Source organism: Heptranchias perlo, chromosome 1 (assembly GCF_035084215.1).
Source record: "Heptranchias perlo isolate sHepPer1 chromosome 1, sHepPer1.hap1, whole genome shotgun sequence".
Lineage (NCBI taxonomy): Eukaryota > Metazoa > Chordata > Chondrichthyes > Hexanchiformes > Hexanchidae > Heptranchias > Heptranchias perlo.
The window spans coordinates 185,633,891-185,661,202 of record NC_090325.1 but is presented as its reverse complement, the minus strand read 5'-3'; the positions used below and the strand labels follow the sequence as shown (position 1 = coordinate 185,661,202).

General features: G+C 43.6%; 1 protein-coding gene across 3 annotated transcripts in view; it reads left to right on the top strand.

Annotated features, from left to right (window-relative positions):
* The window catches only part of nrg1 (neuregulin 1), a 180,515-nt gene that overhangs the window by 112,529 nt on the left and 40,674 nt on the right, over positions 1 to 27,312 (top strand). For 2 of the 3 annotated variants that reach the window (XM_067994407.1, XM_067994408.1), the window contains one exon: positions 23,590 to 23,710. In XM_067994407.1, the coding sequence (XP_067850508.1) occupies positions 23,590 to 23,710 (121 nt within the window). Of the gene's footprint in view, positions 1 to 23,589; positions 23,711 to 27,312 lie in introns of those variants that run through there. The other variant, XM_067994409.1, reaches the window with a different exon arrangement.

Sequence of the window (27,312 nt, the reverse complement as noted above, 5' to 3'; positions counted from 1 at the left end):
CTAGGCCCCTCATAATTTTATATAGTTCGACAAGTTCTGTACACCAAAATTGTTTTAAAGGTTTCCTCAGAGTCAGGCTAAATGTACTGAGAAATCCACATCGACTTGTAATGAAGCTTAAAGCTTATTTGTCTTAAAAATCAATTCTATGGAACAATCACTTTTAATCATAGAGTTCCCGTCCCAGCTTACGACAGAGACTGTCTTCAGAGACAATAGCGGTTAATAATATTACCTCCCACATCACTTGCAGGTGTCATAGCTTGTAAGCCCCTATGGATTTCAGTGTCATCCAGCTGCTTGTACCCCACAGTCCCAGGCTGCCTCGGGCCTTCACTGCTGTTACGTTTTTAGGTGATTGAGTAATCAATCACCTTTCCATTGAAAGGGGGATGGGTGGTGACAAACAAAGTTGTTGTTTAAAACTCAACGTTAGCCTGATTGTGTGTGTGTTTTCATTGCCACAGATGTCCCCTCCCAGCCTGAGCTACAACAATCACCTCCCGTTCTGGGTATTCTTGAAAGAGTGGCAGTTGTAACAGTTAACGAGCGGTGCCAGCCTTACACGACCGTCTTATTTTTGTTTACCGAGTCTTGGCGAAATCTGGAACTGGAGATAAATGCCTTTACGGTTCCAATGGCCACCGTTTTTATCCATTCCCCACCTGCCCTCCCTCCCACCTCCTCCGACTGGATTTGCGATCATGACGATGATGTGCGTGTGACTTGAACATGCTGTCTCTCTTCCAACCCAAGCCCTGGCTGCTGCTCTACCCTGCAAGTCCCATCCCTTGAGTGAACATATTGCCATGACAACATGGACCGGAAATCACTAATGTGAGTTTCTGCTGATGGCGAACCAGATGATTCTAAAGGTTTGAGCCACTTGGCAGGTGGCCCAAGCAAAAGCTTTTTTCTTAAGGTTCCGGTAGAGTGGAAGGAGGGTTTCTGTTTAACATTGCACCAGAAATAGTGCCAATTACACACAGACAATCACGTAAGGTTGACTTTTCCTATATTAAAAAAAACTCATCCTCAACGTCATGAAATAACAACGGAAAATGCTTCCTTTGGCGGCTGATTTTGTGAGGAAACCATATTTCATTTGGGAGGGGTTCTGTGTATTTCTGTACATGGTTCAAACAGCTATTGTGTCTAGAAATAGATGGGCACAGCGACTGAGGCTGGGCACAGCGACCGAGGCTGGGCACAGAGCCTTGTCCTGGGCATGGGCTTTCTCTGGCCTCGCATTACAACTGAGTTTTAGGAGCAGCTCCTCGGCGATACCTTCCCCTTCCATTCTGAGACCACCTGTGATCCTGAAGCACTTCTGGTTTATATTCAACTGCAGTTGCCAGCTTGTTTCCCAGTGTGCTGCCCATTTCCTGTCTATCTATTAACTCTTAATCCTGGCACAATTACTGTCGTGAATAATCACTCCCCAGTTACAATTGTCATTGCCAAGTGATTATTCACAGTTGTTTTCTTAAATAACCGTGGCATGTGATAGCATCGAACCAAAAGGTCACGTAAGCCCAGAAATTACTTACCTTGGATGCCGCTCCATAATGGCGTCCATCCCGACCGCTGTCGAATCCATCAGAGCACGTTTGCGAATGCGCACATGCGCAGTAAAACCCCGAAATCACAAACTTGCTCCGATTGGTTCACCGGCGTTTTGACAGTTACGAATTAAAGGGCCACCTACGCTACAATCAGTACAATCAGCAAACATCCGTAAACATACCCATTTGCCCAGCTGGAACGAAGATACGCCATGAGAAGATACGTTTGAAAATACCAGCCCTACACTACTTTTTAAAAACACGGTGACTTATAATGGCTGCAAAACAACAAAAAAATACATTTTAAAAATGTCTAATGTCTAATTATTCTTATTTTAATATTTTTTGATCATTAAAAAAATGTATTTAAAAGTTTAAAAAGATATATTTTTAAAATTTCTGTATGTTTCAGTACATTATAAATCATTTCCTTGCCTTTTAAAATAAGGTACGTTATTATGTTAAATTTTTATTTAGACTAACATAGGGAATATCACTTTAAATGAATGAGTATTACTTGCCTGCTTGTGGGCGAGGCTTGCGTTCCCACATTCTTTGCATGCGCACTTGGCCTGCGCTGATCTCGGAGCGCGCCACTGGTGAAGATTTCAAAATTCAGCACATGGCCTACGCAGTGAGTACCATCGTACTTTTTATCCGCAGGATGTGCGGAGAGCCGTGCTACGCCGGTCGGAACAAGTTCTGGCCCATAGTCATTTAGGGGAAAAAGTGGTGATTGGCCAATGATTAGAAAAATAAAAGTCCTACTGGCCAGTTAAAATCAAAGAACGGTTACCATCAACTAATTTAACACTGGCATGTATTGGTATAGTTGATTACAGTACTTGACAGAGTCTTGTACTAACACTCAATTCATGGCACAACACTGCCGCTGGATGCAGATGTTCAAAGACAGTACTGTTAAATAAATGAGACAACTTATATACATCAGGGAACAAATCACCACTAGCGGTAAGTGTGAATGATAACTACATGCAGCAGTGACTCTTCAATGTGCCCATACCAACCCACACTTCAGTTTTCAATTGCTAATCTGTATGGACTCTTTCCCAATGCTGATATCTGTTGGATGTATAGATGGGACATGAGACGTGGCATGAGACTCAAAGGCCAGTTACTCCAGTTCACCATACAATATGCTTCTCAAGCAGGCCTTCCAGGCAACCCCAGTCTTGACGGAGAATGCCGAGTGTAAGTGGCCCACACTTTTATCATTGCTGATGCAGAATCAAATGGTAGATGCAAGCTCCCCCACCGCCTACACAGAACAAAACTAAGGGTCTTGTCTCCGCATTACTCTCACCTGTTATACCACCTGTTTGGAAGCAGTGTCGTGTTGCTGCTTTTCTACCACCATTTCCAATTGACACTATAGTGACCTTGACACTATCTTCAACTCATTACAATGCTTTCCAGTGAGACTGTGTCCAAGGGATGGCGTTTCTGTGGTACAAGGGGTAAAAATGCTGCTTTAAAAATTTGTTCGGTGCCTACACTTCAGCTGAATCTACTTCCATTTACAGCCATCTAGCAAACGAGTGAGTCAGTGGTGGTATCTATAGTGCATTTATAAACCTCAGTGTGAGCCTAATACCAGTGGGAATGCCCGTTACAACTTTTACCATTGCTTATGCAGAATCGAAGTTCGGCACTGTTATTGAACTGACATTGTCCGTATAATGGAAGTTGATTTTCCAATTGGTGAATATTTGTGTCCATCAACGTGAGGGATCATTCCAGTTTCCTTACAACCTCTCTGGGTCAGACTGCCAGTTCAGGTGTAAAAATTTTGCTTCTGCGTGCTCTTTTCGAAATGAAAGGCTTGTCACAAAATCGTGGAGCCATGGCCCGTGATTCTCCGTCCCATTAAAATGAAGGGATGGCAAATAATGAGCTGGACGTACTCAAATTGTGCTTCCAGGGTGCACTGGGAACACCGAGGCAGGGCTTTTGTTAACCCTATTTGTGCAGAGTGCAGCGTGCTATTGTGCTGTGGGCCTTTTCTCCATTGGGAGCTGGGAGGTGAGCAGCCAAACATATCTCACTTTGGACCATTTACAGATGCCAGAGAAAGAGAGCTAGATAACGAGAGAGGAGTTTTGTCCATTAGTCATTTTCTCCTGAAGACAGGAGCTAAGCAGATATCCCTGAAAAGCTTTAAAAAAAAAACACATATAAATCAGAACCTCCATTGTTGTTTCAACATAATCTAATAAAATAGGGGCTCAGTGGTTGCATTCCCGCCTCTGAATTGGAAGGTTATGGGTTCGAGCCTCAGTCCCGGTGGGAGGAGACAAGAACTTCAGTCTCTGAATACTGGATTGACATCCAGCGGGGTTCTCCTGCCCGATTGGAGTGAAGTGGTGAAACCACCCCCACCCCCTCCATCATATCTAGTTGGTCCTCCTGGTAGGGAGTTGTGAGTCAGGCTGATGAAATGTTCATATAAAAAGAGTCTTTATTATAGAAACAGCCCAGTCCAAAACTAGAGGTCATAAATATAAGATAGTCACTAATAAATCCAATAGGGAATCCAGGAGAAACTTCTTTGCCCAAAGAGTGGTAAGAATGTGGAACATGCTACCGCAAAGAGTAGTTGAGGCGAATAGCATCGATGCATCTAAGGGGAAGCTAGATAAGCACACGAGGGAGAAAAGATTAGATGGGTATGCTGATAGGGTTTGATGAAGTATGGAGAGAGGAGCCTCATGTTGAGCATAAATGCCGACATAGACCAGTTGGGCCGAATGGCCTGTTTCTGTGCTGTAGACTGGATGTAAAGCAGTGGAAGAAATGGGTTGCCTCGTGTGCCACTAGGCATGGAAGAGGAGAAGAGATAGTAGAAGAAGAAGACATTAGGTTTTCCCAACCTGATAACCAGATTAACGAGCACGTCCCTGCCTCAGCAACAAAGGGCTGACAAAGTGCCATTGGCTGCAATCTGTTAAAGTTGCTTGGAGATGACAGGTGCCTCTGTGTTCTGCTGGTAAGGGTGGCGAGAGAGAGCGAGAAGATGACTATAAACATTTGTTAGGTCACTCATCCAGAGGTCACTCATCCAGATACCCATCTAGGAAGAACCCCTTCTACAGTCAGCACTATATGTGCTGTAACCTTCTGAATCTTAAAGAGATCTGCAAAGAAGTCTATAGACTGTGTGAGGTTGAATGAGTCACATATCTCATTAAGAACTTTTCTTCAAGCAGTTATTTGTTAAATAAGGGTGTATTATTTTTTAGCTTTAATCTTTATCGTGAAAGCCTAAGGTGAAATGAGTAAGCACAGCCTTTGCTGTTTCACTTCAGCTGTAGAGGAGTGAATCTGATGGGAGACTTTGCGGGGCCTGTGCCTAGGCACACTGGATTGCTTAGGCACCGCAACTATTGGGAAATCGGGTATTTCAGGGGGGCATGCTGATAAAGGACCCACCTGATTTTTCTCCATGATATCAATATGTGGGACTGTGCCCTCAGGTTTACTGCATCAGTGTATTCTCCTGCAAATACAATGTAAGCAAAATGTACAACAACTGTATCAACATCTAAATCACTATATTATCAGTTTCCGTGAGAATGTTAGCCCAGTGGTTATGGTACTGGACTAGCCAGTTGTGAGATTGAACTCAAAAATCAGGTAACGTTTGGGCTGGCTCCAGAAAATGACCATGAAAGCTGTTTTATTGTCATAAAAACCCAACTGGTTCCCGAATGTCCTTCAGGGAGGGGAACCTGCCACTCCTACCTGGTCTGGCCTACATTTGACTCCAGTCCAACACTATGTGGTTGACTCAGAATGCCGTCAGGGCTATTGGGGATGGGCAATAAATAGATTGCCTTTGTTGCTCACATCCCAAGAACTGAACCTTTACCTCTTTAAAGTAGGAAGATTTCCTTTGCTCACTATTTGTAGTGAAATCTTTAGACAGAGGTTCATAATATTCTTACAAATGACTTGACAAGAACAACCCTGAAATTACACAGTGGGGAACGAGTCTACAAAAGCTCAACGTATTCATCTCAAGTTCATCTCTCTGTCGTTTTAGTGATTTGTTTATTGTAAACACATCCACCAAATTAGTGCAAAGAGTAATTTTCGATGAATGTGTAAAGTATGTGTACACTCGTATCCTACACCATAATTTCAGAGCCCATAATCTTCATTGCTTTTTAATTTTATGTTCTTTCTCCCATTTTTTTATTGTATACCTATGTCCAGTTCTAGAGCCAGGAGGACAGACCCTCTCTTGACTGGTTCTTAGCAATACTGCACTGTGACTTTCCTCTAGGAACTGTGAGACCAGCCTGAGTTGACTTTTTTCCCCCTCCCATTTCCCCATGTTGAGAAAATTTGATAGTGTTACTGATCATATGAAAGCTCCTTCTAGTTTGGCCCAATAATGTGCCTTGATCACAATCTCAAAATCACTGGAGTCTGTTAGCATCTTTGATCATTGACTTAGTTGAGATCACAGGCTCAAACCCATATTCCAATCACTTGACGGCCATACGCCTGGTGCTTCTACCCTGTCTTGAACAGTTTCTTTGCCAAGACCGCTAGCTATATGGATTCTAATCTAGAATTGGGTTTGGGTAGTCTGATCCCAGTTCTTAGTGAATGTGGGGCCCAAGGCACGAGTTTTACGCAGCGAGTTGTTATGATCTGGAATGCACTGCCTGAAAGGGTAGTGGAAGCGGATTCAATAGTAACTTTCAAAAAGGAACTGGATCTCTACTTAAAAAGGAAATATTTGAAGGGCTATGGGGAAAAAGCAGGGGAGTGGGACCAATTGATAGCTCTTTCAGAGAGCCGGCACAGAAACGATGGGCTGAATGGCCTCCATCTGTGCTGTATGATTCTATGATTCTATTCTATGTTGTAAGATTTCTTTTCTGCGGTGTAAGACAGCAGCTCTTTCAGTCACCAGATGTCTTTACAGTGATGCAAAATACATAATGGAAATAGCTGCTCATTTCCTTCAGGCCCTGCAGGAAGCCCATGATGTTGCAATTATATAGTGTGAAAATTGCTACCAAAGCATTCAAACTAATGATGATTTTATTACACACAGGGCGGGGGGAAGAAACTCTCGTCTCTATTTTATTCCTTTCTTTTATTGCACTCTTAGCCCGGGGTTGAATGCTTATCTTTGCTCAGCAGGTAGTGTGGGAACAACGAATCAATTTTAAAATGTGAAGCTCTCCGGGTAGAGTTACTTGTACCAGAACATGTAGCGTTAAATAAGTGGCCCATTCATCCACTGTGCTTGTGTGTTTTGTTCTCCAGTCCTCTTGCTCTTTCATTAACTTCATTCAGACTGATTTTTCAATTCTTGGAGCTGGAAAACGGTAATGAGATGATTGTGCAGATCCATCAGTTATTAATTGTCTTTAAAATCCATTCATAACCTCCCGCTCTTCCTGCTTTCCTCCTTCTTGTTTCTGTCACAATCCTGCTTAAACGTTGAAAATCAGGTCGCACAAACAAACAGTAATGGAGACTCTTGACTGAATCGGTCTAATTGTTGGCCAGAATAGTTAGGTGAGGTGTACACTGGTCCCTTCCCACTCTTTCGTATGTGTAGCCTTGTTTGGGAGCTGGAGGGTTGGGGATTTAAGAATATTCTCTGCTTTTAACGGATTGTATATGAGAGTCCTCTAATGTATTTAATCTTAAATGAGCCAAATGTGAACCAGGAAAGCCTGTGATTTGACTTGCTTTGATTGGACTGGTTAAATCTCAGCGCAGCTTGCTGGTAACCTGGCCAGATCCTCATTTTCTTTGAATTGAGCCATCAGTGGGTCCTCAGACACCACCACCCTCCTCCCCAGTCACCCTAATCCAAGCGACCAACCTTGGTTCTGTTTAGATTGCGTCTCGTCCTACTGCAGAAGGGTATCTGCAGTGTCACGATGGTCCTTGTTACTTTTCCTGGATACGTTTTCTATACTCTGGCTATTGATCTGCATTTACTTTATTCCAAAAACAGAGCTGGAAAGGTCAATGTCAGCTCATCTGAGCTGTAATATAATAGTTTGGTGCAGTCAGAAATCTGGAAGTCATGTCCTTTCTCAAGATCAATTGCGGTTTGTTGTGGGGGGGGGGGGGGGGGTGGGGTGCAAAGGAGGATGGGGGGTGGGTGGATGTGGTGTGATAAAGGAAGTAGCTACGACCTTGCTGACTCTCTGGTCCACTATCAGAAGGACTATCTGTTGTCTCACCCACTGTGATATATTACCATGCAGCTCAGCAAATTACTCATATTACCTAAGTGGAGCTGATCTCGAATCTCCATGTTCAGCACATTTAGACAATAACCCTTCCAGTCACACGCAGCACTTTTTAAAACAAAACATTGCTCTTGTCTTCACTAAGTGACATTGGCCCCAGTCTCGGAGACACTTTCGAACAGCAATGTGGGTAACAACTCACACAAATCACTAAGAGCAGCGACACAGGTTAATAAGGCCATAAAAAAGGCAAACCGAGCACCGGGGTTCATTTCTGGAGGGATAGAATTGAAAAGCAAAGAAGTTATGTTAAACTTGTATAGAACCTTGGTTAGACCACACTTGTACACAGTTCTGATCTCCATATTATAAAAAGGATATAGAGGCATTGGAAAAAGTGCAAAAAAGATTCACAAGGATGATGCCAGAACTGAGAGGATGTACTTATCAGGAAAGGCTGAACAGGCTGGGGCTCTTTTCTCTAGAAAAGAGAAGACTGAGGGGTAACATGATAGAGGTCTTTAAGATAATGAAAGGGTTTGATAGGGTAAACATAGAGAAAATATTTCCACTTGTGGGGGAGTCCAGAACTAGAGGTCAGAAATATAAGATAGTCACTAATCATTGAATCATAGAAAGTTACAGCACAGAAGGAGGCTAGTCTGCCCATCGTGTCCATGCCAACAGAAAAAGAGCTATCCAGCTTAATCCCACTTTCCAGCACTTGGTCCGTAGCCCTGTAGGTTACGGCATTCCAAGTGCTCATCCAAGTACTTTTTAAATGAGTTGAGGGTTTCTGCCTCTACCACCCTTTCAGGCAGTGAGTTCCAGGCCTCAACACCCTATGAGTGATAAAATTTCTCCTCACCTCCGCTCTAATCCTTCCACCAATTACTTTAAATCCAAGCCCCCTGGTCACTGACCCCTCTGCTAAGGGAAATAGGTCCTCCCTATCCGCTCGATCTGGTCCTGTCATAATTTTATACATCTCAATTAAATCTCCCCTCAGCCTCCTTTGTTCCAAAGAAAACAACCCAGCCTATCCGATCTTTTCTCATAGCTAAATTTCTCCAGCCCTGGCAACATCAAGTTTAATAAATCCAATAGGGAATTCAGGAGAAATTTCTTTACCCAAAGAGTGATAACAAAGTGGAATGCGCTACCACAAGGAATAGTTGAGGCAAATAGTATAGATGCATTTAAAGCCCTCAAACACTGGAGCATTCATTCCTACAGTTAGTGGCAGCTGTCATTAGGGGGATTTGATCTTTCGTCAGGTATAAGCGCATGTTGCTGAGGCCAATTTAATCACTTGTTTCGTTTGATCTTTTTATTATTAGACCTAGCAAGGGTGAAATTTGTCTTGGGCGATGGTGCAAAATGGGTGACAGCGCATCCCACCAGATTTTTCTTTTCCGTTGACTTCAATGTCGATTCGCTATTGCCCACTTTGCACTACCACCCAAAATGGATTTCACCCGCAGTATCTCCAGGACATTGTGTTGTGCAATATATGCAATGAGTAAGGTGTGTTCCATATTCAATGTGTGATGGTTTAACATGAAGACAACTCAATGAAAAACTTAGGCCATCATAAGTTCACTGAGCAGACACCACCCCAACACTAATTGGAACTCCATAATTCACAGAATGGACTGTCGGTATAATTGAATGATTTTCCTTTACCATTTACACGTTCATGTTGAAGTCTTAACATTAGATAACGTTGGGCCCAAAAGGATATGAGTAATTATGGGCTGTCTTATATGCCAGAAATCACCAAGGTCACCACTGCAACTGGTGGTAAGACTTACCTCTTCAAGTTTTAATCTGTCAGTAGATCTATCGATACGTGACATTTTGTATGTTGACACTAAAAAGGCTGAAATAGCTACTTTTTCAATATGATTTGAATAGATTTGGTTTAGACTGGCTCGATTAGTATTCAGCGTGCCATCCCAGACTGAGGCAGTATTGCAGGCAATCTATAAATATCGCATTTGAACCACAGCCATCTGATTCCCCTTTGAATTGAATCATGGTGTTTCAGTGGAGAGTTGAAATCATCTGCCGAGTCTGAAAGACGCCTCTGCTCGTTGCACCTCTAATGTGGCTATCATGTGAGTTAAAATGTTACCTCAGAGAAGCTGCAGAGCAGCATGAGGTGGATTGAAGATAATCCTTCCCTGCCATCAGCAATTTCTTCAGCTGGCAATACTCACACCCGGAGATTTAGTTGTGGCTAAGCATTGGCCGGCCCTTTAAATGTTTTTTTTTGTTGCCAAGCCAATATCTCACACAGCACTTTGCACTGCAACTGTGCCACCTTGGTGTGCCCAGGTTGAAGCCTTGTGACTCATGCAGCCCACACAATATTTTGTTCCATTGCTCATTCATTTAAAATTATTTTTTAACTGCTAATTGCAGAGAGTATCAGTGTAACTCTGGGAGCTCAAATACATAGCAAGGTCTATCTCTAGCTTTTCAATGGGGCTACAAATCTTAACATTATAGACTCTGCCCCAAAGTGATAATGATACCAACCATCTTTCAAAGCAGTACAGATACCACAAGGTATCTTGTGTGTGTCATTTTTCAGTGGGCTGTTGAATGTTGAATATAATATTTTTTTTTGCTGGAGATTGTTAATTGTAATGTATGTACATGAAAGGGGAGGGGTTCATACGCATGTAGTAAAGTGTGTATAAACTGGACTAGAGATGGAACAAATGCACTAAAATGGACTTCAAGAATAGCTACCCGATGGTCAGTAACTATCTAAAAGATGAATTTTGCTCTGAATGATCCAGATGAACTGCATCAGTCTTATAATGAAGTAGCTCTGAGGTGGTCTGTTCTCATTGTAGAGCAGAATGAAGAGTTATCTTAGACTAGAAAAGGCTGCTGTCAAGACATGTGATGGCAAGAGGTATAGCGGAGTCCATTAGATAGTGAATAAGGGTGTTGGATCTTAGAGGCCATTAGGCCTCTAAGGTATCCACTGAAGGGTAGAGCCATGTGATACCATGGAGTAGTTGTATACAGGTTTGATCTTCTACCATATTAAGTTCCTTATCTCAGCTGTGCTGCTGTGGGAAGGACAGGCATCTCCCGACACGAGGGGAGAGGTTAAATCAGTTAGTGAGATTGTTGGTGTAGGCTGCAGATTATCCTTGCGCACACCCTAGTTACCAACCATGAGTGGGGGGAGCAGACTATTGATGTACTGTCTCAGCTGCAGTTAGTGCAGTGCACTGGGGACAGGGGAACTGGGAACAACTCACCATTATAGACAGCTACGACAACTTCCTTCTGCTGGAATCCAAAGTGAGAGGACGTGAGTTCGCCCTGTGAATCGTCACACTGTGAGTTCCCAATCTCGGCCAGGCTGCCTGGGGATATGATCGGCAGCGGTTCTTCATGGGGTGGGAGGGGGGGAAAATCTGAAGCTTTCATGTAATTGGCAGGGGGCCTGGAGAGAGACCAGTTGCCCTGCCCCACTTGCATTCAGCCAATAATGCACGCAATGGTAAAGGGGCAAATTCAGCGAATGAAAATGAGTGAGGGGAAAAAAGGGATGAAGTAAAATGAAACAAAACAAAGATTTGAATCACAATGATCAGAATGAATGTGCACTCTTTGCTTTTAGCCCTTGGTGCAGTTCAATATAAGCACCTGGAATCATCAGTTGACAATCAGTTGATTCCAACCTGACCGTCAGAAACATTAATCTGAGTATTTAATAAACAACAACTTTTTTAAAAAATCTATCTTAAAGGAGCACTGTTGTTAAAACAAATGTTTGGCAAAACTTACATTTTTCCACTTGTTTACAGTGGGACGGGCGAGGGTCTGTGGAGGGTAGTTTCCCGCTTGTACTCACACGTACTTTCAACTTAATCTGAACTGATTTAAAGAACGTTCATATATTTTTAATTGACCCGATGCTTGATTTTCCCAAAAAAACTATTGACCCTAGTGGCTGACACAGCACTGCGCATTCCAACATTTCCAAATCAACCATGATCTAATTGAATGGTGGGAGAGGCTGGAGGGGCTGAATGGCCTACTCCTATTCCTAACTCAGCCTCTTGACGTGTTCCATTATTGATATCACATATATAATCCTATTGCTCACGACTTATTGCAGCTGATATCTCATTTGTGTAATAGACTCTAATGACTTCCTTGTAAACGTGTCGCCCTTGTGAAGGATCTGCAGCCTGTAACTCCCCAGTGTACTGTTTCTTATTGGCACTGTCACAGTTTTTGTGTTTTTTGTGTGTATATATATATATATATATATATATATATCTGTAGCCACCGCACCTTTGTAACATGGCGCAAGGATTCAAAGGGCGGCTGTTTCCTTTTTAAATTTCAACCGGAATTAGGTCAACGAGCTAAAAAAAAAGAAGCATGCCGTAAAGAGGAATTGTATAATTTTAATGATCCTTAACTCCCAATTAAACCCCACCATCTGCTCATCCTACAGAGATATTTTCCTGTCAGATGCAAACAGTAGCACTTATAAAGTATAAATCCGGTCACTGTTTGTGCCTTTTATCAGTCTGTCTATCTTTCTACTGCGCATCAATGAGATTGGACCTTTAGCCTCTGTGCTGGATGAATGTTCAATGTAACTGGAAAATGGCTTCATATCGTTAGCAGAGCCAACATAGTCTCCCAGCCTAGAAAGTTGAGAAACGTTTCCACCCTGCCTCGTTCCCCCCTCCCCCCCCCCCACCAGCCAACCCCGCAAAGGATTGCTTCGAATATTCTTCACTTTGACATTCATCCATCAGAAAATCTACTTTGTGGCCACATCACTGTGTTTAACATTGTTTTAAGTGCTTTGAGCAATTATGTTAGTGACACCATCTCCCAGGCCCCGGAGGAGGCACAGTTTACAGAGATGACATTTCCAAAAATGACCAGCCGGCAGCTCGTCACTGCCTTGTGTTTCGAACTGACATCCAAACATTGGCTCATTCAACGGTGAAGGGAAACCCTCCAGGAGATCGGAGCTTTGTGACAGGCCCAAATAAAAGAGAAGAGTTGTCCTTGGTGCTGAAATCTCAAACTAAATAAACAGGCCTTTGTGTTAGAGAAGGCTGCTTCACAATTAATGTCCAGCCCAGGCGTTGGTGAAAATGAAGCTTACATTGATGTAAAGTTAAAAGCATACCACTGACAGTATTTAAAATTAGTTAACCCTTAGACTGCCAGTCGGTCCACAGAAACTCCTTCTCCCTGGGCCAACCAACTTCATCAGTTTTCAATTCGAGCAATATGATGTTGAATATAATACTGCTATTAAAGTAATGAAACTACCCTTAAATCAGGAGTAATATTATTACCCAACTACTAACTTAACCACTTAAAGCACATTTTTACGTAAAAATTTAAAAATGAACCGTGCTTACCTTTCTTTCCTTTTTGTCTACTGTTCTCTGTTTTTTTTAGCTTTAATGTTACCTTCTATCTGTCACATCTAAAATATTGGATCTTTTCTGACCTTTTTTACTGTTAAAACAAGTGGATTTTAAAACCTTGTTACTTGCCTGTTTTATTTTCCTGGCTCCCATCCTCCATTTTGCGCATTCTTCAAAAAGGTTTTCATTGGCTGTTGGCTCGGAATACAAGGGTTGACATGGTTGCATCTGTGGTGTGACCAGTCAATCACTGATGTGTTTTTACTCATCAAAATCGGGAAGGGCAGCCACTAACAAGTGTACTCAGCCCCCCCATACAGCCCAATAATACCTGCAAGAGTAAACTTATCCACATGCTAAGGATTAAAGTATTGTGTCACCGATCATAGTTACAGTTGACCATACCTAGTAATATGTATATTTACAAATTGCGTATATAATATGTGTATAAATTACATATGGTCAGTGCAAACCATATATGCTTACATATTGTACATAGAGAATCATGGATACCTTGAAGTAACTACAAGATTGAAAGATAATTATGGATGAGGAAGGCCCATTCAGCCCATCTCAATTCATCAATTCCAAAAGATGCTAAAGTCCTCCCATTGTACTGTCTAATTCTTTCTGAAATGCCTCCACTACTCCAACTAGAAGTTTATTTTGCACGTTGATCACTTTTTAATGTGAAGAAGAATTTCCTGATACAGGCCGAAAATGTCCTTTTACTAATTTGAACCTTTGTCCCTTTTTTCAGTTCTCATAATTTAATTTAAAATAATATTCTGGGTTTGCAATCTCCATTCTCTTAGCACATCGATATAAGATCACCTCCCTGACGCCTCCTTTCCAGGCTGAGAAGCCTAAGTCTCTCATAACTCAAACCTCTGACACTGAGGATTAGCCTTGTGGCTCTTCTCTGCACTGCCTCCTGTGTTTGAATATCTCTCTTGTGCCTTGGTGACCAGAACTGGCTGAAATGTTTAATGTGTGACCTGGTCATGATTTACAAGTAAATAATTTAATTGAAGGGCTCAGATGAACCAATGAAGTTGAAGCAGTATAGAATTGTGATCAACACCTCAAAGAGATTATAGCCCTGAAATCACTTCAGGATATATAACATATAATTTTTTATAATATGTGTTCAGTTTTGGGTCCCATTATTTTTCCTTTGCCAACGATGCAAAGATTTGTAGATAGGATGAGTCATGTCAAATTTATCCATATTTGATAAATGGGAAATAATAAATAATAGACATTTTATATATATATTTTTTTTATTCGTTCATGGGATGTGGGCGTCGCTGGCGAGGCCAGCATTTATTGCCCATCCCTAATTGCCCTTGAGAAGGTGGTGGTGAGCCGCCTTCTTGAACCGCTGCAGTCCGTGTGGTGACGGTTCTCCCACAGTGCTATATATTTAGAGACACACATACTACAATGTATTTATATATCTACAAAGTTTTATGCCTATATGAGTGTATAGTTTGAGTCCCTGGTTGCTTTATAATTGGTCTGTGCATGTAATTCCCAGTCATGTGGCTTGACAGTGGTGAATCAGAGCCAACAATCGCCTTCCACAATAAATACAAAAGGCAACCATAATAGTTCAATACCAAAAACTGAAAATCTAAGTGAGCAAGCTGAAATAACTCTAACCATTTAGAGGTTGTGACTGTGAGTAAGTTTAATTAGCTGTAAACAGCTCTATGTTCATCTTCAAGCCTAGGCCTGCAGAAACCTGGGACTGGATTTGTAAGCCATCTCATGTAATTCGTCTGACGCATAGAAACTAGATTGGTAATGAGTCAGAGGTGCCGGGTGTTGTTGAGGCCTATTTAATTCCAAAAAAATGTATTTATTTAAATTTGTTCTGTGAGTAAAGCCATGGGAGATCAACTGTTTTATATAAACATGTGTATATATGAGAGTGTAAGACATGTTCATTTATATTTACAACCGATTTAGAAATGTTTTCAAACTATTAGCATAAAATAGTCACCAAACTAAATGACTTGTTCAGTATTAAAGGCGGTTGAACCAATCTTTCTATTCAGGTCGCTTCAGTATCCTGCTGAACATTTTACATGTTTCTATTATGGATGCAATTTCATTCTGGTAACATAGGCGATGATTCAGCAAAAGAGCAGTCCAATATAATAAACAGCTGACAGTGAGGTACCAACAGTAATTTAATCGAGTCATGGAACTCAAAGACAAAGCTCGGGGAATGTCAGCAGAATTCTGAGTCCGAGCCTCTTCCTATGCCAGCCATTTATTATTCTGTATGATGGACAAGACACAATTCTTTTTAGTGCATCAATGCTGACTCCACCAGTTGTGTCGAGGCGGCATTTTGTTTTGGCACGGCACACCGTCTCGCTCTGCTGAGTTAAGTATTCCTAGAACTCTTTGAATCAGCTCCCACTATCCTTTCCGCCATGTATTCCGCAGCCTTTTTTTGGATGTGTAATGGGATTATGTGAGGGCGATGGGAAGGAAAAAGCCAGACAAGGGACAGTAAGAACCAAGAGGTGACTGACCTCCCTAGCCACGTGACATCGAATCCAAAACTAAAATCCAGGGCCATTCAGAATAAGTAAATCCGTTGAGTGGTTTAAAAATGTTTTTAAAAATTTAGGGAGTAACTTCTTTACTCGGAGTGGTGAGAATGTGGAACTCACTACCAATGGAATGGTTGAGACGATTATCACAGATACATTTAAGGGGAAGCTAGATAAGAACATGAGGGAGAAAGGAATAGAAGGATATGTTGATAGGGTGAGATGAAGTAAGGTGGGAGGAGGCTCGAGTGGAGCATAAACACTGGCACAGAACAGACCCGTCCGGCCGAATGTCCTGTTTCTGTGCTGTATGTAACAGAGGAACATTAGGAGCATGAGTAGACCATTCAGCCCCTCGAGCCTGCTCTGTCATTCAATTAGATCATGACTGATCTGTACCTCAACTTCATTTATCCACTACATATCCCTTAATACCCTTACCTAACAAACATCTATCCATCTCACTCTTGAAAGCTCGAATTGTCCTAGCATCCACAGCTTTTTGGAGGAGAGAGTTCCAGATTTTATTACCTCTGTGTGAAAAAAGAAGGTTGAAATGTAGGTTTATGAGTAAACTGTTTTTTAAAAAAAAACACTGCTTTGTCGTTTTGCATCGTATATATATCATTCCCATCTCGTGGAGCAAGCAACATGCTCAGTGCGGCCGCCAATGGCCCTTCAAATAATATTGACATCACCATGTTAATATTGCTCTCTCAATTATGACACTTCCTCATGTTCCACTGCAAACAGGAGCTCGTCACTTGCATGCACAGTGATTAGGTTTGTGATGCAGAATGTGAAGCAAGTGTGAAAATAGAGCTCTCCCCGTTAATCCATGTTATTAGTTTATTTTTTGAGAAAGTAATCTTGTCATTATGTAACATGCATACTAAGCACAACAGACACTATGCAATGCAGGTGAAAGAATATTAATGGAACTGTTTCAGTTGCGCAGAATCACAGAGTCTTAGGGCTCAATTTTGAAATGGTGGCAGGTTGGCAGCGGTGGGGTGGGGGGCGCGGTGGTGAAGGTGCCCGTGGCAAACCCGAATAAACAAAACTTATCGTTTCCGACACGATCACATCGTAATTGATGATGGTTAACGTGCTCTCTGGGTTTCGCGCCCGGCAGACAGCCTGATTGACAGGCTGGCTGCCATCAAGGGGGTGCAACGCGAGGTGGGGGGGGGGAGAGAAAGAGCGTGACGTCATCTGGCATTGGAACGGGAGATCGTGGGGGGGGAGAGTGGGAGATCGCGGGGGAGAGGGGAAGATCGGTGGGGGGAGAGGGGAAGATTGGGGGGAGAGGGGAAGATCGGTGGGGGGAGAGGGGAAGATTGGGGGGGAGTGGGGAAGATCGGGGGTGGAGAGGGGAAGATCGGGGGGAGTGGAGAAGATCGGGGGGAGAGGGGAAGATTGGGGGGGAGTGGGGAAGATTGGGGGTGGAGAGGGGAAGATTGGGGGGAGTGGGGAAGATCGGGGGGGAGTGGGGAAGATCGGGGGGGGAGAGGGGAAGATCGGGGGGGAGAAGGGAAGATCGGGGGGAGTGGGGAAGATCTGGGGAGAGAAGGGAAGATCGGGGGGGGAGAGGGGAAGATTGGGGGGAGAGGGGAAGATCTGGGGGGAGAGGGGAAGATTGGGGGGGAGTGGGGAAGATCGGGGGTGGAGAGGGGAAGATCGGGGGGAGTGGAGAAGATCGGGGGGGGAGGGGAAGATTGGGGGGGAGTGGGGAAGATCGGGGGTGGAGAGGGGAAGATCGGGGGGAGTGGAGAAGATCGGGGGGGGAGGGGAAGATCGGAGGGGGGAGAGGGGAAGATCGGGGGGGGAGTGGGGAAGATCGGGGGGAGTGGGGAAGATCGGGGGGGAGAAGGGAAGATCGGGGGGAGTGGGGAAGATCTGGGGAGAGAAGGGAAGATCGGGGGGGAGAGGGGAAGATTGGGGGGAGAGGGGAAGATCTGGGGGGAGAGGGGAAGATCTGGGGTGAAGAGGGGGAGATTGGGGGGACGTGGGGGAGTGAAGAGGAGGAGATCGGGGGGACTTTGGGGGGGGTGAAGAGGGGGTCATCAGGGGGGATGAAGAGGGGAAGATCAGGGGGATATCAGGGGGTAAAGAGGGGGAGATCGGGGGGGACATCGGGGGGGGGGGTGAAAAGGGGGAGATCAGATAGGGAGACATCGAACATCGGAGCAAGGTGGAGAGGTAGGTTGATTTTGAGTTTTAACTTCGTGCAATGGTTTCTTCTTTAATTTATTTTGTTTATTTTTGCCTGTTCCGGCCCTTCAGAAGTCGTGGGAAAGCTGCCCAGGTAAATTAAAAATCGTTCTCACTACCTACTATGTCACAAGTAAAGTGCCTTAAGTACCTCAATGAAGTACATTTGGTTCTTCAACGGCGGGATTTCTGGATTTGTGACGCCCGCGCACACACAGTTGCGTCTGTGGGGAACTCGGAAGTCGGCGGGTTGGAGCCGGTTCCCGAACCCGAACGGGATTTCCCCGATTTGCGGAGCCCACCACCCCCAACGCACCTGCAATTTCTTGGGAAACTCGAGCCCTTAGTCTTGGTCTCAATTTAATCAGAATATATACTTTGCAATAACTAGATGGTCATCACACTAGGAGTCTAGCTGGGGGGGCTAAATTAATTTAGTCTAGAATAAAGGTTTGAATAACGGAAGGTAGAGTATCTGAAAAAGTCACCGTCTCCTCTCCCCCGCATTCCCCCCCCCTCCAACCTGGCTTCCCTGCGACAAATAGAAATGTGCTGATCTGCTTAAGGATCAATGATGAATGGTCTAGTCTTACACAGGATGCTGTTAAGTTGACCGAGCCTTTGGACTTTGTCCCACTGTTTAAATAACACACGCGAGGAGAAGCTACGTTCCCCTCATCCAACATGGCACGAGGAATCCAGATAAGTGCGTTGCGCGAGCAAGAATTCAGAAGCGCCACTGTCGGAGTCATGGCTACTGCAGGGGTTAAAAGTGCCCTTGCGAAAATTGGCCACCGCTGTATGCAGTCCAAGTACGGGGTGGCTTTGGGAAAAGGGGCAGCTTGAAAATGGTTACATTTGTCTTTGTCTCTACTTGTAGAAAATGGAGCAATTAGTATGAGCAATCACACCTTGAGTTCTGTCATTTGCGATGAAGGGCTTTCTGGCTTGATTTGATGGCTGTATCAATACATTGCGATAACATTTTGTGTGAGCTGATTTTCATTCTCAAGATCAGTGTTCCTCCTGGGAGTGGTGGCAGGACGTGTGTTTTGACGCAGCTTCGTGACCCGAGATTCATTTGAAGGCAAAAGCATGATTTTTCTTTTAGCAATGCTTCCCCCGCAACCCTCCCTAGCCTCTCATCATTTCAGGCTGACGTCGTACCTGTCGACCAGCGCCAATGTAAATCAGATATTTGACGGTGCAATGACGTGGGCAAAGTATATTTAAAGCAAAAAAAAAGGCCAGAAGTTCCGAGATTGTTCTGAGACCACAGGAGCAGCCGATAGTTTGAGCTGATTTCAGTAAAGAGAGCCAGTAGGCGGTTAAAGTTTGGGCAAGGTCAAGTTCTCAGACAATGCGGCTTTGTGACTCAAGGCTTTTAAAAATGCGTCTCTTCCCAGGTAAGATGGTTGAAGTAAAGGGGTGGAGGGGGAGAGCAGCTCGCCGTCAACTGAAAAGAAGTGAGAAGTTTTAATAGCTCTGAAATTTCGACATCCTTCCCACTGGGGATGAGTCGTGATTCTGTTGGGGCATCCTCGCGCTGGCCTGGTGCTGATTCTGCAAGAGAAATGAGACACCGATTCACTCGTGCTAGTCCAGGGTCTCGGGGTTTCATTTTTAGCTTTATGGAGGGAGTATTTTATTCGTGGAGCCCACCCAAGTAATGCCTGTGCCCTGGTCATGCACATGTGTAACTATGTACCTCAAACATAGTAATGGCTCTTCAGAGTCCCTTTTACTTTTGGGATGAATCATTTGGCTTTGGTACAATGCTAATTGTCTGACATCTCTCCAAACATTGAGGTGCACTTTACTAAATTTATTTTTTTTCCTGGCTGAGCTGTTCTCCAATAAGTGCCTTTTTAAAAGAGCAATTTCCAGTCAGTCCACAGCCTTAACTATGTGAACTAGTTGGTAGAGGGAAGTATTCTTTTAAATTCTTACTGCAATGTTTAAAGTTACGCTGAGCTATTTTTCTGTACCGATGCTGTTCCTTTCTTCATTGATTACGTGCGCAATGCCTAGAACACTTCGACTGTGTATTCAGTTTAAAAATTAAAACAGCTCCAAGGCACTAGTTAGATTTGCGTGGATCTGAAGCCATTTTGTCCAAACCTGTGGAGGTTCATGTGTTGGCAGCGTCAGGGTTAAAATCCTGGTCGTGTGTTTTCCTGAGGCAACCAGCTTGCAGTTGGTTACAAAATAAGCTGTCTTGCAAACACAAGCGGAGAAGCTGATTTTACACTTCAAATTAGAATTTTTTTTTTTGCTTAGTGTGATTTGAAGGATTTATGCAATAGAGCAGTGGTTATTTTATATCATGGATTTTAATTTCTTTAAATGAAGATTTTTAAGCGATGGAATCACAATAGTTGAAGTTGTTGTTAGCCGTGAAAGTGGAAATAATAAAAGCAGTCTTTTGTTAGAGCACAGTACTGATGTGTTTCGGAGCCCTTGCATGTGCCTTTAAAAATGCATGAATGCCCATTCCTTCCAATCCATTGTACATCAGTGAGTTAGTGCTTTACAATTATAAACCAAATCGGCAACTTTCGGTGGGTTTAGTCTTTTGATTTGAGCAACAGTCTGTCTAATAGCAGCAACTGCAACTACTGTGCTTTGACAGGGTTTTGTTATCGAGCAGGTTGCAGTGGGCATCACTGCGGCTCATTCTTAGCGTTGCAATGTTCAACTCTTTCTGAAATGCAGCCAACAAGCCAGCTCCCAGAAATCGAATTCTCACATTCTGTCTCCTCACCTCTCTCCCACCCAGACTGTCGTACTTTTCCATTTTCATTTTCTCATGATGGAAAGTGAGTCACTTTTCACAATTTATCCCTTTTCTGCTCCTCTCCCCAGCCCCCGAAATCAACATTTGTAAAAAGAAGGGGGAGAAAAAGGATTTAAAATCAGAAACTGAAAGTTCCGCTTTATTATTTAATTTTGTTTTGGTATTGATTATTACTAATAGTTATCAGTGTAATAACAAAAGAACCAAAGAACAGGGAGAACGTATGTCATAAACTCTGTTGTTATAGTATGGACTTTGCTAAGTACTCTATGCTCCTGTACAACACTGTAGTCTACACACTGATGAGATGTAATATTACCTGACTCTGCAATGTGCACAGTGCTCCTTTTACAGTCTGCTGTCTGGAGTGATTGCAATCTATGTACTCTTCACCCTATTTTCAACCCTTCAGTGAACTCCTCTTTCTCTCCACCCAAAGCTGGCTGTTCAAATGGAATGCTTTTATTTTCATTGGGTCAAAAAATCTTTTCTGGAGGGTTAGCTGAGGTTTGTCAACATTTATATCCAGTCTTGATGCTTTTATGTAATAATCTGTTCTTAGATGAGATGAGGGGTGTGTGTGTAGGGGGGTGGGTGGTGAGTATGGGAGACGAGAGGTTGTGAAGGGCCATTATATTGCCTTAATATAACTTCTTCTACTTTATATCTCCCAGCCCACAGACTGTCGATGCTTGGTTGTTGCCTGGTTTGATTTTCTTTTGCTAATACTTTATGTGAGCTTGAAGTCCACTTATTGAGACTGCAGTGGCAAACAGGAGTATTCCACAGCTCAAAGCAAATGCTCATAACAGAGGCGCCTGTTCAATTAGAAAAATCAAGGGAGTTTCTAGTATAGAAACAAGGGGACTTAGTGGCATAGAAAGGGGAAAGTGGGGCGAGGGATTTAGCTTTTAAACTGATTAATATTGCCGATTGATTTTATGGGAGCAGCTTATATAAAGGTCTCTCGAAGTGATATGATGGAGGGAATTTTTGTTTTAAATTCCCAGCTGAGGAAATCTCTCTGTGCTCGGTTCTGGAAATGGTGTTAATTGTTGAAAATAATAATTTTTAAATAAAATGGGAGTGAAGTGATTCTATGCGAATGAACCAAATAAACAGCCTCCTTTTTAAAAAGGAAAAAAAAGCTGCAAATGCTGGAAATCTGAAATCAAAAAGCAGAAAATGCTGGAAATGTTGAGCAGGCCAGTCAGCACTAGATGGGACAGACACCAACGCGAGTCACTCATAAAGCTCCAATCTGCCTTTCCGTTACTGATTGGCCTCTTGTACGTTTCTGACATCTCTTTTTATTTTGAATAACTAGTCTGTCCCACACGAGAGGTTGTACCAGCAGGGCTAAAACAAAAGCCACGTATTCGATAATGGGAACTGTTTCTGATAACAGTCAATCACAAGTGTTGTCATGGTAATGGAACATAAAACTGGCAATTGCATCTTAAAAGAAAAATACTCTATACCAAACAAGGAATTGTCTTGCCTTCACTATCAAAATGTTCACTAGTATTCAGAATTGCAGTGAGGTGCTATAAGATTGTTGTGATCTTCAGAAGTGAATGCTGATGATATCCTGCAGTAGTACTTTAACCCGATTGCTTTACATTACATGCCCTGTTCTATCGCTGCTTTCGATGGTCAAGTAGTTATTGGGTTCAATTTTTTAAATTCTAATCCTTGCAGCCGAGGGTAAATTTTATGATCCACTGTTCCGGGCGTTAAACTCCATGGAGTGGGAGCAGATATCGGGAATTCAGGCGCAGAGTCACTGCATCCATTTGGGTAAAATCAAAGCCAAGGCCGTTAATTTTAGTGGATGGAGAATCATGCAGACTGTGGACTGGGTACAAAATGCTACCCATTATGTTTATGCTCCACTCTGCTGTAAACATGCTGTTGTGTTTCTCATTGTACCAGTGTTTGGTGTTAGTGTGGTCTGATTATTTGGATCGTACCTGTACATAGCTCAATTGGTATCACATCTGGATGAAGTGGTTCTGTGGCACTGCGCATCAGGACAGCGTCAATGCAGAGGGTGCAAGTTCTCATTTTAAGCTTTGAGTTCAGGCAGCCCACTGAACTGAATGGTAGACAAGAGCTGACGTGAAATGTCACCGCAAGTCAATGGCCTATGAATAATGCTTAAAAACCTGCCTTCTCTGACATGAATGATGCAAGTAAAGAAAGAACTTGCATTTATATAATGCCTTTAACGTAGGAAAATGTCCCAAAACTCTTCACAGGAGCGTAATCAAACAAAAATTGACACCGAGCCAAAGGAAATATTAAGATAAGTGGCGAAAAGCCTTGTCAAAGAGGTAGGTTTTAAAGAGGATCCAAAAGAAGAGAGAGGTGGAGAGGCAGAGGAGTTTAGGGAGGGAATTCCAGAGCTCAGGGCCGAGACTGCTGAAGGCATGGCTGCCAGTGGTGGGGTAAAGGGAGTGGAGGATGTATAAGAGACCAGAGTTGGAGGAGCGCAGAGTTCTCAGAGAGTTGCAAGGTAGGAAGAGGCTACAGAGATAGAGAGGAGGGATTTGAACATGAGGATGAGAATGTTAAATTCTGGATACTTCTCATTCTCCCAATGGTATCTTAACAATTACAGCTACAAAAAAAAAACAGTTCAGTCCTAATACACGGGACTACAAACAAAGCCATTGGACTTCAAGCCTTGTTGATGTGCTGTAGTTAAAATAATAATAATCGTCTCCTCTTTAATATTGCTGTTCTTCCCATCTGCAGCTACCACTTCGCCTACGCCTTGGTCAGGCCACGCAAGGCCATGCAACGAGAGCGATCGGCACTATTGTGTGAACGGAGGACAGTGTTTCGTTATCAATGGTATTAATAAACTCTCCTGTCAGTAAGTGAATCCAACCTTTCCTTTACGCTCTCCGTTCCGCATGTCTGATCTATTGTCGTCGCGGGGAGCTTTATAGCTTCATGTTTATTACCAGTGATGCTGGTCGGTTTTTAATGTCTTCGATGGAACTGCAGCTTTACAGTGTTACTGGAAGCTAGCCCTTGTAGCCCAACTACTAGCGTGTTAGGAACGTCAGAATTGCTAGACGCAAGGTCCAACTAGTTTGCCTTCTACCATCACATGATACAATGATAATGGAGTTGTTGACTACTCATGGCAATCAATCTCCATCAATTAGTCTACAATAGACCCAGACATGACACGAGGAAAATCCCCCAGTGGTGGAGAGCTTTGGGAACTGTAGGTCCAAAGTCACCTGTTCTTTCCAAGCATGTCACACTTACCACATACCAAATCTCAAATTACTCACATTTACCGGAATCTGGCTCTTATACCAGATCAGATTGCCAAAACAGCTTCAAGTTTAACATAAAGATACTGCATTTGAAGGGTTCTTGGAGGCTGTTCTTCAAAACCACCATCTCCTTTTTTTAAAAAAATTATAGAATTACCTCAGCATCCAACCTGTACTTGAATCATATAAAATGACTTTATTTATATAGCTTTGATTGCACTACTTACAAAAGTAAGATGTTTTTCTTTTAACATCGCATTGCAACACAAAAGCCTGTGACTGGATTTTAATTTGGTAAAATTCATCCATATACTGAAAATCCTTTCAAAGCAAAAATGGTTTGAGCTGGTAGCAAGTTCATACTGTTTTAAAAAAAACACAGATAGTGATGGTAGAGATAGGTGTCTCACTATTGGTTCAGGATTGAAGTGACTGTTCTCCCAATTGTCAAATCAAAACCCAAAGCTGGTCCTTTGTATTAAGGCTCTAATTAGCTGATTTGTTGGCCAAAAGATGCACAGCCCAGAAACGTGCAGTCCGCCCTTTGAACTCCTTCTGATTGTCCTGTTTCATACAGCGAAACATCTACTTGAAAAGCATTGCAGCCCTCTGTACTGAAGTACAATGTACAGGGATTATACCTCCCCCAAGGCCCTTTGTGGAAACCTATTCGACTAAAATTATTAACTGATGAAATAGAGATTCATTATTTTTGGTTTTAAGGGAGCCTTGGAGTCTGTCTTTATTAAATGCTTCCCTGTCCCATTCAGAACAACCATGAGAGTTTGTTCAACAGCTGCCTGCTGTAAATGGTGTCAATGTGAAAGGCTCCCTTCACATGTACACACACTCTCGCACACACTCTCACACACTCTCTCACGCACATTCTCACACACACACTCTCGCACACACTCTCGCACACACTCTCACACACTCTCTCACGCACATTCTCACACACACTCTCGCACACACTCTCACACACTCTCGCACACACACACATTCACACACACACACATTCACACACACACACACACTCTCGCACACGCACATTCTCACACACACTCTCGCACACACTCTCACACACTCACACACACACTCTCACACACACTCACACTCTCGCACACGCACATACTCACACACACACACTCTCACACACTCACACTCGCACACTCACACACTCTCGCACACGCACATTCTCACACACACACTCTCACACACTCTCGCACACTCTCTCACACACACACTCACACACTCTCGCACACACTCACACACTCTCGCACACGCACATTCTCACACACACACTCTCACACACTCTCGCACACTCTCTCACACACACACTCACACACTCTCGCACACACTCACACACTCTCGCACACGCACATTCTCACACATACACTCTCACACACTCTCGCACACACTCACTCTCGCACATGCACATTCTCACACACACACACACTCTCACTCACTCTCGCACACACTCACACACTCTCGCACACACTCTCACACACTCTCGCACACGCACATTCTCACACATACACTCTCGCACACACTCACACTCTCGCACACGCACATTCTCACACACACACACTCTCACACACTCTCGCACACACTCTCACACGCACATTCTCACACACACTCTCGCACACACTCTCGCACACGCACATTCCCACATACACACTCTCACACACACATTCTTACACACACACATTCTCATACACACACTCTCACACACTCTCGCACACTCTCTCACACACACTCACACACTCTCACACACACACACTCTCGCACACGCACATTCTCACACATACACTCTCACACACTCTCGCACACACTCACTCTCGTACATGCACATTCTCACACACACACACTCTCACACACTCTCACACACTCTCACACACTCTCGCACACACTCTCACACACTCTCGCACACGCACATTCTCACACATACACTCTCACACACTCGCACACACTCACACTCTCGCACACGCACATTCTCACACACACACTCTCACACACTCTCGCACACACTCTCACACGCACATTCTCACACACACACTCTCGCACACACTCTCACACACTCTCGCACACACTCTCGCACACGCACATTCCCACATACACACTCTCACACACACATTCTTACACACACACATTCTCACACACGCTCTCACACACTCTCTCTCACTTACTCACATCCACACACACACTCTCACACACACTCTCACACGCACACTTACATGCACACAAACATTCACACACAATCTCACACACACTCTCACACACAGACACACACAAATTCTCTCGCACACACACACACACACACACACACACTCTCACACGCACACCTATTCACATGCACACACATACACACACACACGCACTCCCACACATGCACTCTCACACGCACTCTCTCTCTCACACGCACTCTCACACACGCACCCTCAAACATGCCCTCTCTCACACACACGCATTGAGTTTAATGGAAAGACTGGTGGTCAATCTGATTGTCTCAATTTCATACTGGGCAGGTTATGTTAAACTTATCCTCACACTCTCACACATGCTTTTAATCAACATGTCACAAGATCATGACCAAAGCCTGCCTGTAAAAGTAAACTTTGGTGCCCTTAAATCTGGCGTGGTAATGAATTAAATCTAACATTTCCCACCATCGCCCTCCCGCGCCCCCCTCTCCCACCAAAGCATAGGTCAGTTGAAAGTTAAATTATACAGAGCAGGGAGAGATCCCTACGCTGAGTTAGCTGATCTTGGGCACATCAGCACTCTGGTGCTCTGTAATTGGCCTCATCGAGCCTGGGCCAGGGAGGGAGGAAGGTTAACTTGAGATCCAACCACCGATCACCCGTCCAGTGACACCTGTAAATGTGCACATGTGAATTCTGGATGAGGACAGCATTGTGAATCTATACAATGTACGTTAAGTGTGCATCTCACCGCCATTCCCCTGACGTGCAGTGTATGAATGTTAAAGGACGGATGGACTGGAATGCAGAGAAGCTGCTGTGTGAGAGATGGATGAGCTTCGTTAGAAACGGCACTGCCAGCATGTGTCTGTCTACCATCTCAGATGTGCATGGCAGCCATGCAAGTGGCAGGTTGTTCTGTACACCCTGCACACAGAAGGTGAAAACGAGTGATAGCAAATCGGCAATGGAAAATAAAATTGGAC